Source organism: Aotus nancymaae, unplaced genomic scaffold (assembly GCF_030222135.1).
Source record: "Aotus nancymaae isolate 86718 unplaced genomic scaffold, 86718_ANA_hifiasm-v0.15.2.pri h1tg000108l, whole genome shotgun sequence".
NCBI lineage: Eukaryota > Metazoa > Chordata > Mammalia > Primates > Aotidae > Aotus > Aotus nancymaae.
This window is the reverse complement of record NW_026988523.1, coordinates 31598237-31612460: the sequence shown is the minus strand read 5'-3', so window position 1 is coordinate 31612460 and position 14224 is coordinate 31598237. Positions and strand designations below refer to the sequence as shown.

Here is a 14224-nt window from a genome sequence, read left to right as displayed (position 1 = left end):
AAACACAGGTTTTCTCTAAATTTATTCCAGAAAATTCTTCTAAAGGACTTTTAAGGACCACAGCATAATGCCTTGGAAACTTAGTTTTAACCTTTTTTTATTTATTTTTTTGAGACAGAGTCTCACTCTGACGCCCAGGCTGGAGTTAAGTGGTGTGATCTCGCCTCACTGCAACCTCCGTCTCCCGGGTTCAAGCGATTCTCATGTCTCAGTCTCCTGGGATAACAGGAGCGCACCACATTTCCCGACTACTTTTTGTATCAGTAGAGACGAGGGTTCACCATTTTGGCCAGGATGGTCTCGAACTCCTGACCTCAAGTGATCTGCCCGCCCTTGGCCTCCCAAAGTGTTGGGATTACAGGCATGAGCCACCACGCCCAGCCAGTTTTTAACATTAGCCACACTGAAACTGAACTATTGGTCAAGTGAAGCCACACAAAAAGCAGTAAATCCCCTGTTCAACGGAGGGTTTGTGACGCCTCTGGGTGCTGACAAGCCAAACCACACCCTCCCTCTGGCACCTCGAGGGCCCGGCAGGGCGGGGTGCCCGGCTGCTGGGGAGGTGCTGGGCTCCATCCCCCACCGGGCGCAGGCGGCCGAGACCCCCGGATGGACCTCCTAGGGTTAATCTGAGAACAACCAAGTCCTAGTGCCTCTGAGGTCGATAGGACTCCACGTGCCACTCCCTGCAAGGTCATCCAGAAAATAATTCCTAAGACCCGTAGGTGCCCACAGAGCCAGTACCTCTGGTTCTGCGCCAGCGTGCCCCACCCGCAGGGCGGCCAGGTTCTTTGATTTCTACAGTCACCCACTTCTAAAACCAAACCCGAGAGGAAGGGCAGGCCCAGGGTGGGGATGCCCTGAAATATTCTAGAGCGGGACCGTTCCTACTGAGGAGAAGTTTACAAGAACGCTCTCTCTGGGGCGGGCGAGGCCGCAGCGAGGCGGGTCCGAGAGCGAGAGCAGGGCGTGGGCCGCGCGCCCCGGGTCGGGGGAGTCGGGGGCAGGAAGAGAGGGAGGAGACAGGGCTGGGGAGCGCCCGACCGAGCGCCAGCCAGGCTCCTCCCGCTGCCGCGCCGCCTCCCTCTCCCCACCCGCCGCACGTACTAAGGAAGGCTCACAGCTCGCTGCGCTCGCTTTGCCGCCCCGCGTCTAGCTAACAGCGCCCGCCGCGCCTTGGCCAAGGTGAGCTCCGCCCGGCCCACGTGCCCTTCCCGGATAGTCCCCAGCCCCCGACCTGCCGCCCGGGGTAACCCTCGCACTTGGCTTCACGGAGCGTCCCGGGCACCGCGGGGCCTGGACGGGGAGCGGCCGGTGGGGAATCCGCTGCTCGGTGCTCCGGGCCGCACCCAGGCGAGGCCAGCAGCGCCCCTTCCCGGCCCGAGCGCGACCGCCCCCGGACACAGGCGGACCGGAGGAGGGGACACTTGTCCTTTACGTGGGGACTGTGGTGTTGGTGCCCCTGGACCCCTTCCCTCCTCCCTTTGTTTGCCTTGCTTTACCCCCACCTTTCCTGCTTTCCCAGTTACCGAACCCCTCCTGCTCGCCCCTGCCCTGGCTGGCGTGTTTCTTGGTGGGTTCTGCCCGCAGGCCAACCTTGGTTTGCATGTTCGCAGCCTCCACCCGGCTAGGCAGCCCGAGCAGGCGCGGGTAGGACGAGTAGGGAGCTGGGGGCGTCCCTTCCTAAGGAGTACCCCTTAGTCCCTCGGCCAAACGGGCGTTTCACTTTGGGGCTTCCTGTTGTTAGCTCGACGGGGTCTTCCTGCTGAGGGAGGGAGGTCCACTTGTTTTCTTTCTAAAGCAGTTTGGCTGGGGTGGGGGGGGCGGGGCGGGGAGGCGATGTGAAGCGGTTTCTCTACTGAAAGGTTCCCTAGCTAACTTAATTAAATAAGTGGAACCAGAAAGAGATGGAGGAAGAGCAGGCTATGATGAAGGATCTTCCAATCCTAGATTAATTTGGCCTGGTGCAGTGAGACAGAGAGACTTGCCGTTGGTACTTGGTTCACCACCTGCGCTTTGGCCGAAGGAATGGCGCTGCCCCCAGCTGTGGACACTGCTGCCCTGTCCAGCCTCAGTCTGGCTCTGCCTAAGTCAAACCAGGAGCTCTGCCTTGTTGGCTGGAGGTGGAATGCAGACCGCTCCAAGCCAGGCCAGCACAGGGCAGCCCTGAGCTAGACTCTGGGATGCATTAAGCCCACCCCGCTTTCTGTCCCCACCCAGTTCTGTCCCTGCGGGAGCTTCTGCAGGGCGTGGTTAGCGCAGAGGGCTCCAAGATTCTCCCAGTGGTCTGAGGCCTGTGACTCAGCTGTGAGACCATGTGGGTGTGGCTGGTTGCAGATACTCTCTGTGGATGGTTTGGACAGAACACTCCCTGAAGGAAAAGAGGAACTGTGCCATCTCAGAGGGCATTTTCCAAGAGGAAGTGAGTCACACCTGGACTGGCCGCCAGTCTGCAGGAGAGGTTTCTCGACTGAACTGTGGGTGAGGGCAGTAATTAGATCAGTAACCAAGGCCTTGGCAAGACCGCTCTTCGTTATCGGCCAGTATGCGCCTGGCACCTTGGCTCCCCCTTACTTGGGAGGTAGCCTTTCCCGTTAAGAGGTTTGCAGTTGTTGCGGATATTTTTCCCCAGAAGCTTGAGTTTCAGCCTCCAGGAGTGGAGTTTTACGTTATGTGCTTTAGATGAGACCAGGCTCGTGGAAACATCCAGTCGGTGATCTTTGCTTCCAACATGTTTCAGCAAATTGTAAAAGACAATGCCAGGGGTTGGAGCGGGAATGAGTTCGTATAACTCACTGTAAGTTTCTTCCTGGGCCCTGCCCCCACAGATTCCTATCCGGTTTCTGTTTAATCATCCCTTCCCAATGGTGTATTTGTTCCTTCGCAGCCAGAGGGTAGTTTCACAGTGGTCCTTGACCACAGTGGTCCTTGAGTCACCATTTGGAGTTGCTTATTTCAGTTCTTCCCATCTGTTTTTGGTCTACTGGGCATGAAGCAATTATTGGGTCTCACTCTGCTTTCTAGGTGATGCTCTTCCTAACTTTTCTCGGACACACCAAATAGGCCCCTTTCCTCCAGTGTGCCGGCCTCTTGCCAGCCTCCTAAGCGGCCACTCCAGTGGGGTCAGGCCTGGACTGGTTGGAGCTAAGACTGTGTGCCTCCCTGCTTTCTACTGACAGTTCAAAAAAATGTGTCTTTTGTAGAGCACAACCCACTTGATATACCCTTGGACACAGTCCAGTCTTTTAAAGCATAAAGTTGAGAGAAACAATGGAATTCTTTCAGGGTTATAATGTATAAATTAGCACTCAAAGTGCTGAGAAAGCTGGACTAAAATTTTAACATCTTAAGTTTCTCATTTTTCTGGAGACTCAACAAATTTAAGAATCTCACATCAAAAGCAAAAAGAATTTACTTCTTTTAAACAATTTTCAGAACTTTCTATTCCTTTACTAACTAAGTACCACCCACTCTACCAAAGGATCAAATAACAGTTGTCACAATAGCCGTGTTGGCTGATTAGGCTGATGCCTGAGCATTGTTTAAGGAAAAATGGATGCACTTGGTTAGATTGGAGGAGCTTTCTTCGGAGTTCTTTCTTCCTATTGAATTGCATCTGAAACTTTCCTTTGCTGCCCAAGTCTTTAGTGGGCAAGTTTTATTTGGTAAGAGGTGAGAGAGACAGCCTGGATCCAGATCCATTGCTTCAACTCATTTTTTCTGAATTCCCTTCAGAGATCAAATTCAAGAATGCCTTCTGGGTTCAATTAAAAAAAAAAAAATCCAAAATTTCTAAAGCAAAAGGAAGGAAATCTCAAACATAGTTCAAATAACAGATGTTTGTTTTTACTGACACCCTGCCGTTTATTTTCTGGGTGGGCTGTAAGAAAACTAGGGTATGGACGAGATACAGAGAAGCAAAGCAAGTCTGACTCTGGCTCTTCAGAAGTGTCCTCTTTGAAACTGCAGCTGGGATCTGGGCACAGGTCCAGAGCAAACATTTGAGATTGTTCAGGAGCAGACACTTTTCTGAGGAGGACTCCTGCTTCCCTGCTACTCTCAGGACAACCAAAACACATTATTATCGATTTCTTACAAATTAATCGAGCAGGCTCTATGAGGGCTCGAGCACTGGCTACTGGGACCCTGCTCAAGAAACCTGCAATCTGGTAAGGAAAGAAACAGAAACACAAATAACTAGAATTCACACCAGATGCTTAAGTAGTTTCTATTAGCTGGTGAATTCCTCAAAGGCAAGCACCATGGAGAGAACGTGTGTATCTGCATGTGTGTGAGTGTGTGTGTGAGTGTGAGTGTATATGTGTGTGAGTGTGTGTGTGTGAACACCCTCATGCCTAACGCCATGTCTGGGACATTCAAAGTAGATGCTCAGAGTAGGAGAACCAAAAATAGAAAATTGAATTCCTCCTATGGTAACTAAATTTGTGGAGTCCAAAATTGTTTTCTATAGAGAAAACTATAGAGAGAAAGACGCCTCGGCCTCCCTTCTTAAGACCTGTTGCTCAGGCAGACAAGTAGAGGGCATGTCTAGGCATCAGAATAGAATAATTCAATAATTCAATAAAGGCGAGTGGACAGCAAGGCTGTTACATCCTGTGATGCTCAGCAGTGAGATAGCAGCACTAGAAAATCATAAAGTAGAAGAGGGATGAATGAAAACATGAGAAAACAGCCGAGTGTTAGAAGAGAAGGAGCAAAGTCATGTCATTCTGACCAGACCTGTTTAGCAGGACACATATTTTTCCTTTTGCGTATGGAATGTGCACTCCTGTGTACTCTGCTGTTCCGTTCATAGTTGAACCCTTTTGGGGCCCCTTTCCTGGCCCTTCCCAGCTCTCACATTGTCCTCCTGAGCTCCGAGCTACAAGGTTTTCAGCCTAGTTCCAGGTAATCACACTTGCACCTCAACTGCTACCCAAGGGCTTGTGTGGTTCATTTATGCCCCTAACAGTTATAGTGCTCCATGAATAAAAGCAGAATAATTTGTAGTTCTTGGTCAAGAGGAGCTTAAGTCTCAGACTGACAAGTAAACAATTAAATGGAATGGAATGTCTCAGGTACGAGAGCAAGTTATTGGGGATAGAGAGCGCACTGCTGCCTCTCAGCCTCAGCCCCAAAGCCCTCCTGTCAAAGTGTGTCTTACCAGGATGCAGGAAGCCCACATCTGAAAAGAGCTTGCAGAGTGGCTAGGTGAGGGAGGAAATGCCGGATTAAAGTCCCTGAAGAGCTTCAGTTTCAGCAGCTAACAGTCAGTGCTGCAGTCAGCCCTGCCCAGGCAAGCCCCACCCGAGAACAGAGGGCCAGGCAGGGCTGACTCAGTGGCGCAACCAGTGGCTGCACTCCGACAAGAGCTACGTGATTCATCCTCTAGCCAAAAGAACAGAGTTTTAATAACATTTTCCCCTTTCCTCTGTCTTAATTTAAAGCCAGTGTGCGGCTCCTTCTTCAAAACAGAGTTCCTTCTCTAGTGAGTGCCCTTTGGGGCACTGGTTACTGAAGAGACAAGGGCTTCTCCCCTAGTTTTCAGTGCTATTTTCACCTCCTGGCTGGCCCCTGCTCTGTATCCCTATTGGAGAAGGTCTACTGGACACATAGGGAGTCAGCTGGCTGAATATTCACAATCCATCCACTGGGTAAAACCACTGGGGGAGAAGGGAAAGGGAGAACCCAGTGGAGCAAGGATGTAACTTCAGAGAGGAAAGCTCCATCACTTCATAATGGCTGTGGGATTGAGTGACATCAGACCCGAGCACTCATGCAGTGTGAGTTAGACTCACCTTGCTCTCTTGAAGAAGATATTCAAGGGTGGCCAGGATTTCCTGAGCTGACAACTTAAATTTCTTAGGAGGTCCTAAATTAGCCTTTTTTTTTTTTTTGGGAGTCTCACTTTGTCACCCAGGCTGGAGTGCAGTGGCGCGATCTCAGCTCACTGCAACCTCTGCCTCCCAGGTTAAAGTGATTCTCCTGCCTCAGCCTCCTGAGTAGCTGGGACTACAGGTGCATGCCACCATGCCCGGCTAACTTTTTGTGTTTTTGTGGTTTTTTTTTTTGAGACGGAGTTTCGCTCTTGTTACCCAGGCTGGAGTGCAATGGTGCGATCTCGGCTCACTGCAACCTCCGCCTCCTGGGTTCAGGCAATTCTCCTGCCTCAGCCTCCTGAGTAGCTGGGATTACAGGCACACGCCACCATGCCCAGCTAATTTTTTGTATTAGTAGAGACGGGGTTTCACCATGTTGACCAGGATGGTCTCGATCTCTTGACCTCGTGGTCCACCCGCCTCGGCCTCCCAAAGTGCTGGGATTACAGGCTTGAGCCACCGCGCCCGGCCAAACTTTTTGTATTTTTAGTAGAGACTGGGTTTCACCATGTTAGCCAGGATGGTCTTGATCTCCTGACCTTGTGATCCGCCCACCTCGGCCTCCCAAAGTGCTGAGATTACAGGCATAAGCCACCACGCCTGGCCCCTAAATCACCCTTTTTAAAATTTAGAGGTCCTTACCCTGCTGCATTCCCTTTCTTAATTCTGCGGCTTTGCAGTGCACTTTCCTTCTGCCCTGTTCTCTGAAGGAGGTAAACTAGGTGCCCCACCCAGTTCCAATTCTGTTCTCTGGGAATTGATCCTGAGATGCTCTGCTGCTCTGAACTTGAGTACAGGTATTTTTAAACCTCTGTGGTGTCTGACTCCTTTCCTGAGTTATTTAAGAACTGGGGTGGGATCCCACGTCCTTCTCCCACAGGTGACTGGCCCAGTTCAGTTATCTTAAATTGCTGGACTTGGAGTACCAATCTAGGCAAGGCAGACTCTCTGTAAACCCACTGCCATCTGAAACCCATATGAGGGATGGGGAATGAGCCAGAACTGTGTCCGAAGAGAAGGAAAAGGGTGTGGTTCCCCTGGAATTCATCTTACAGCTGACCTTGAGGCATTAATTTGCAGCTCTCTCCAAGATAACTAACTGCCTTCCAGATTAATCATGCCAGATTCTGACTTACAGCATTCTCTAGAATAGCATTCTTTGGTCTGCTGGTTCCCATACTTTTCTGGAGATTAAGGGGTAGAATTTACAATTCTTAAATGTAACTGCTCAATCCTCATGTTTACCAACTCCACCTTCTCCTCTGTAAAAGATAGCATTCGAGGATCAGTGTTGAACAGGCATCTCTCAGAGACAGGAATCAGACCAAAGCATGTCTCAGGTTCCTGTTAGAGCTCTTCAGCAGAGGAAGTTGCCAGCCCTTCCATCTATGCTTCACAGCCTATTCTTTTACCAAAAAGTCTCTGGGCTGCATTTTCAACTTAGGATAATTTAAACTTGGTAACAAGTGCTGGGTCTTGATGAGACATATACCCCTAGTTCATTATACCTAAATGTAATGATCTGACATGTTTCCTTTCCTTTCTTATGAACACTTTATGATGAAAGCACTTGCTCTCCCACTGTGTCCCAGACTGAGAGCAGCTCATCTGTCTAGTGCAACTAAAAACATATGAGGCCCTCCCATGCGTTAGGTTATACTATCACCTGTTGCTTCTCAAGTGAACTAGACAATGGACTTTGAGTAGTTTTTATTTGGGTAGAGCAACTGCATTTTACTGCCAGAGATGCAACTGTCTTTATTGCAATAAATAACAAGTTCAGAACTTTAGTAAAGAATACATACATACCCAGCAGGTAAATTCCTTTGTAAGCAGATTTCTAAATCCTAGAATCAGACTGACCCAAGTTACCACATTAAGCTTAGAAGGTTGAAGTTTTCATATTTACCAACCTTGACTGTGTGGATTGTTAGTATCAGCCATATCTAAGAATCTCATATACTAGTGCAAAGAGAAATTATGAAATATCTGTTCTTTCAGTGGGTGCTTTGTCAGTTAAAAAGAGGAACACTGGGCCGGGCACAGTGGCTCATGCTTGTAATCCCAGCATTTTGGGAGGCCAAGGTGGGCGGATCACCTGAGGTCAGGAGTTTGAGACCAGCCTGCCCAACATAGCAAAACCCCATCTTTGCTAAAAATACAAAAAAACTAGCCAGGCATGGAAGTAGACGCTTGTAATCCCAGCTACTCAGGAAGCTGAGGCAGGAAAATCGCTTGAACCCAGGAGGCAGAGGTTACAGTGAGCCACTGCACTCCAGCCTGGGCGACAAGAGCAAAACTCAGTCTCAAAAAAAAAAAAAAAAAAGGAAACACTGATCTTGCTTTTCTAAATAATTAGAGTTTCTCTTCTTCATTAGGTTATTTATGCGAATTAGCTGGAGTTAGATAAACAGTTCATTTACAGCACCAGTACCTAAGGTGTCTATTTCTACTAACAAGAGACCCAAAAACTGGAGTGGACTGGTTCTTAGATTCACCCAATTTTAAAGCTAGGGAGGACCAAATGGATGATCTCATCTCCATCTTTCCAATTATCCTACAAAGGCTGACAGTACATGTGGCTTAAAAGTTAATGTAGAGCCGGGCGTGGTGGCTCACGCCTATAATCCCAGCACTTTGGGAGGCTGAGACGGGTGGATCACAAGGTCAAGAGATCGAGACCATCCTGGTCAACATGGTGAAACCCCGTCTCTACTAAAAATACAAAAATTAGCTGGGCATGGTGGTGCACGCCTGTAGTCCCAGCTACTCGGGAGGCTGAGGCAGGAGAATTGCCTGAACCCAGGAGGCAGAGGTTGCGGTGAGCCGAGATGGTGCCATTGCACTCCAGCCTGGGTAACAAGAGCAAAATTCCGTCTCAAAAAAAAAAAAAGTTAATGTAAGCCCACATAGATGAACCTGGAGGACGTTATGCTTAATGAAATAAGCCAAGCACAGAAAGACAGATACCAGATGATCTCACTCATATGTGGAATCTTAAATAGTTAATTTCATAGAACTAAAGAATAGAATGGGCTGGGGTGATTGCACTGGAGTGATGTTTAGTCCAAAGATACAAAATTTCAATTACAAAGAATAGTTTAAGAGAGCTATTGTACAACAATATGACTATAGTTAATAACAACTTATTGTATTCTTGACCAATAATAAGAGTGGCTAAGTGTTCTTACCATGAAAGTGCAAAGTATGTGAGGTAATGCATATGTTAATTAGCTAGATTCATTCATCCCACGATGTATATATACTTCAAAACATCATGTTGTACACATTAAATACATACAATTTTATCTTTCAGTCTAAAAAAAATTCATTCATAACGTCTGTCAAAAAAAAAAAAGTTGACCAGGCACAGTGGCTCACACCCGTAATCCCAGTACTCTGGGAGACTGAGGCAGGCGGATCTCAAGGTCAGGAGATTGAGACCAGCCTGACCAACATGATGAAACCCCATCTCTACTAAAAATGCAAAAATTACCCAAGCATGGTGGTGTGTCCCTATAATCCCAGCTACTCAGTAGGCTGAGGTAAGAGAATCACCCCAACCCAGAAGGCAGAGGTTGTAGTGAGCCAAAATTGTGGCAGTGCACTCTAGCCTGGGCGACAGAGCAAGACTGTCTCAAAAAAAAAAAAAAGTTAATGTAAACCCTGTTTCTTTACATCCTCTAATAGGCTTCAACAGACCACATCAAAATGCCATCTCAAATGGAACATGCCATGGAAACCATGATGTTTACATTTCACAAATTCGCTGGGGATAAAGGCTACTTAACAAAGGAGGACCTGAGAGTACTCATGGAAAAGGAGTTCCCTGGATTTTTGGAAGTAAGTGTTAAAAGGCTTACAAAGAACCAGACATAAAAATCAATACTTCTAGGCCCTGATTCCTTTTCCTTCTTGTTTCCATCCCTTCCCTGTGGAGGTCACTATTAGAAAGGTGTTTTCATTCATTTATTAAGTAGTATTTAGTACCTGCTATTTGTACGATACTGTTGGGGAAACAGAAAGTGACAGAGACACAGCCCTGACCTTCAAGGAGCTTACAGTCTGCAGGTGAAATAAGACTACATACAAATTACCACAATATGAGCTGTTTGTTGGAAAATTCCATCTGGTTATCTGTATCTACTGTGATGATGTGGGGGACAGAGTCAGGAGAAAGAAGGCTGTTCACAAAAGAGTAGTCAACTAGAAATGGCTAGCCTCAGGTCCAAAAACCTGGTGGTGGGAGGGTGGGAGATGCCACATCCTGGTCACGTTCCATTTTGAACAACATGAATCTCCCTTCTTTTTTTTTTTAAAGACAGGGTTTCACCATGTTGGTCAGGCTGGTCTTGAACTCCTGACCTCAGGTGATCAGCCCGGCCTGAATCTCCCTTCTTAAATCTCTTCAGATAAAGAGATTGTTTTTTCTTTTTCTAATACTACAAAGGAGCAATGTCAGTCATCTACTGATTAGGAGCCACACATCACTCCAGAAATAACTGCTTTTCAAATAATAATGCTCTGAGAACACAGGAGCAGATTGAGTTTATGCCTCACCTTTGACAGACTGAGAGATGCATGAAGACTAAAAGAGGACTCTGCCATCAGCTCAGACACATCACTCAGCACATGGGGCCACAAGGCCTAGGTGTCCTTTTGCATTGCAGGTTCTTGAGAGATGGCTGTTGAATTCAACTAAAGGTGAAACATCGCATGACAAAATACTAGACTGAAACGCAAGCCCTTCTTTCCCTGCCACAACTGTAGTCACCTAAAAAGATGGTTTCTGTGCTTGGTGTTGAATAATGCATTAACCTCTAAAGGATGAGAGGGGATACTGGTAAAAGGTTGGGTCCTGCCTCTTGTCATCTGCCTGGTAAATAGCACATTAGTCAACCCCCTGACTCCTGCAATCAATAAATATGAGGCTTTTAGTATACTATAATTTGCACGTCATCGATATCAGTTAAATAAATAGATATAAATAGCCTAACTACTCTCTCAGAGCTGCAGTTACCTAATGCTGTCCCAGAATGAGCTAGAATATGCAGGTCCTCTGCTTTTGTAGAGTCCTGTGATACAGCCCCAGAACAGGAGTTAGAAGATCTGGCTCTGCCTTAACTAAAAATGAGCAGGTTGCATCAGCTCCCTAGTCCTCAGTTTCCTCCCCTGTAAAATTAGAGATGGCTGAACATAATTATCTGAAAGGTCACTTTCACCTTCTATGATCATTCAAGCCAAGCATTAAGATACAAGGACAAAATGTGCTCATTGTAAGCCTGCCCATCCTATGGACAAAGGCATTCTCAGTACACTAAACACTTGTTAAGAGTGTTAGAAGCCAAAGTGAATGTCACATAAGACACAGACCTTTTCTTCCTAAAGGCTTTGTGACATGAGACACGTAAAAGGTATACGTAGTGTGGAGCACTGGACACAGCAGGGTGATTTATTCCAGGCACAGGGTCATAATTCTGGGAACACCTACACTCACTGCATTAACAGAGCATTTTGTTTCTAAAGTAGACCCCTGATGTCATCCAGATTTCACTCATTCCAACCACAGCCAGGAAGCTGAGGGTGAGGCCAGAATTAGCTGAAACCCACCAACAGCTGCATAGAGCAGGTTTAGCTAGAATAGGAGTTTGCAGTGCTCATGTGGGAAATGCTGCTGCTATTCTTTTAGGAATTTCCAAGTGCAATTTAGAAACACCTAGCACACTTGAAACACTGCGTATAATTTCCCTCACTCATGAATATAGTCATCAGAATTCATAAATACTTTACCTGAGCCCTTTAACAACCTCAAACAAGCCGTATTTCTCTCTGTGGTTGATGGCATGGAGGAGAAACCACGACCTCCCACTTCCAACCAGCATCACTACAAAAGGGAATGATGAAGTCACTATGGAACCAAGATGAAAACAAAGGGGATCTTGCCTGCCCATCTCTGTCCCACACATTCTTTTATTTTTATTTTTTATTTTTTGAGACAGAGTCTTGCTCTATCACCAGGATCCAGGCTGGAGTGCAGTGGCACGATCTCGGCTCACTGCATCCTCCGCTCCCGGGTTCAAGCAATTCTCCTGCCTCAGCCTCCCAGGTAGCTAGGACTACAGGTGCTCGCCACCATGCCCAGCTAATTTTTTTGTATTTTTAGTAGAGACAGGGTTTCACCATGTTGACCAGGATGGTCTAGATCTCTTGATGTTGTGATCTGCCCGCCTCGGCCTCCCAAAGTGCTGGGATTACAGGCTTGAGCCACCGCACCCAGCCGTCCTACACATTCTTACCAGGCACCGAGAGTCATGGGGAGTTTAAGACTCCATCACACATACTCCTTTTGAAACTGGTCCAATATACAACATCCAGCAAAGATCATAGGATGGCATTAGACTTAGTAACTCAAAAAATGGAAGGATTCTAGAACATTATACTCCAACCTCCTCAATTCATAGTTGATACGCTAAGGCCCACTAAGCTGTGTGGTTCACTCAGCGTCACGTGGCTAACATGATATGAAGCCACACTAGCTTGGCCTCAGCTGTGCCAAGAAGAATGCGAGCTGTCTTCTCCAAACCTAAAACAACCCATGGCATCATTAATACCTCTTTAAAATCCATAGGACAATGATCCAAAACTTACTCCCTAAATCATAAAGATCTTCTCATGAGGAGTTCTCTTTTTAAGGGATTTTTTTAATTTTAAGGAATAAAATTTTAATAAGAGAATGTAAGTTTAAACCACAAAATGAGGAGTTTAGAGTGGTTCTTAGGCAGAATCTAAATATGAAATTACTAAAATGCTCCCTCAAGGCAAAAAAAGAAAAATACATTTAGATGACCTCCAAAGGTCACTTATGATCTAAAACAAGAGCTCAAATAATTGGGAGATATATACGCAGTTCTCAGCAGTGCAAATCAAATAAGCTCATCATTGCAACCTTTGACTGATATTTCTTGCCTTTGACCTTTTTTTCTTTTTCTTCAGAATCAAAAAGACCCTCTGGCCGTGGACAAAATAATGAAGGACCTGGACCAGTGCAGAGATGGCAAAGTGGGCTTCCAGAGCTTCTTTTCCCTAATCGCGGGCCTCACCATTGCATGCAATGACTATTTTGTAGTACACATGAAGCAGAAGGGAAAGAAGTAGGCAGAAACGAGCAATTCCCCCGGCCCTGATAAGAGTTGTCCCAAAGGGTCACTTAAGGAATCTGCCCCACAGCTTTCCCCATATAAGGATTTCATGAGCAGATCAGGACCCTTAGCAAGTGTACAAATAAAATCTAACTCCCATTTGACGAGCAGAGAAAAAAAAGTTAAATGTCAGACAAGCTTTTGATTTTTGTATTGTTTGCATCCTCTTGCCTTCAATAAATAAGTTCTTTTTTAGTTCTGAATTTGCGTTAGAATGTTTGTTGCTCTTTCAGAAATGCTTGTTCCTCAAGAGGCACCGTGCCCTCGGGCAGCCAGCACACAGCAGAGCTTTCCCACAGAACTGGCAAAATGAGAAAACACTCTCCATTCAGGCTTAGAGTCTGACTTCTCTAATTGCTCTGCCCTTGCAGCTGTGTCTATATGAAGGCCTCAAAGAATTGGGAGAAGGCTCTACAGGAATATATTTTCTAAGTTTATAATTACTGGGCACAGTTTTGCCCAGTTAAATCAGTGCCTTTCTAGCCAGCACTTTGCATTCCTGCAATGTCTGAATCCATTTTTCATAGCAAAGTGTCAGCAAACCTAGGGCAAAAATAGAACCAAAGGAGAAGAGGGTAGCCTGACACCTTGGTGATAACATCACATTAGCATCTATTAAGTCAACTCCCAGATGTCAGGAAATACGGTAAGCATGACTCATATACAGGGCAGTGCACTTTTTTGAAAATGAAGTGTCAGTACTGATGTCTTAACAGATAATCAATGCAAAATGTTTCTCTCAGCCCTTTTCTATGCCTGTTACAAGCTTCAGGGTACATGTGCATCACATGCTGTATGTTTATTAATAATACAGTACTCTATACTTTTATGGAGAGGTGATATATGAATTCCATGAATTGGCACATGGCATTGTTCCGAGTAAATACGTCAAGAAGATGGAATCTTTTTTTTTTTTTCCATTATAGTTGCTATAGATTTTATTAAATTTTAGTAATAATTATTCCAGCTCTGCTAACTCTGAGAAGATCTGGTTCTTCCAAAATTATTATTTTATTTGATACTTTCTTAATCTTGTATCACTGAAGCACTCTGTTCTCAGCTAAGTATGAAGAGGTGGGATTGGGTACACTTTGTTTTTTGTTTTTATTTATTTATTTATTTATTTATTTATTTATTGCATTTTAG

At 46.1% G+C, this 14224-nt stretch overlaps 1 protein-coding gene across 1 annotated transcript; it reads left to right on the top strand.

Annotated features, from left to right (window-relative positions):
• The first annotated feature begins 1082 nt into the window (after window positions 1-1082).
• S100A10 (S100 calcium binding protein A10) lies at window positions 1083-13273 on the top strand. The gene is made up of 3 exons (XM_012462743.2): window positions 1083-1185; window positions 9570-9722; window positions 12873-13273. The coding sequence occupies exons 2-3, from the start codon at window positions 9591-9593 to the stop codon at window positions 13032-13034; spliced, it is 294 nt and encodes a 97-aa protein (XP_012318166.1). The 5' UTR covers window positions 1083-1185; window positions 9570-9590; the 3' UTR covers window positions 13035-13273.
• Window positions 13274-14224: the final 951 nt, after the last annotated feature.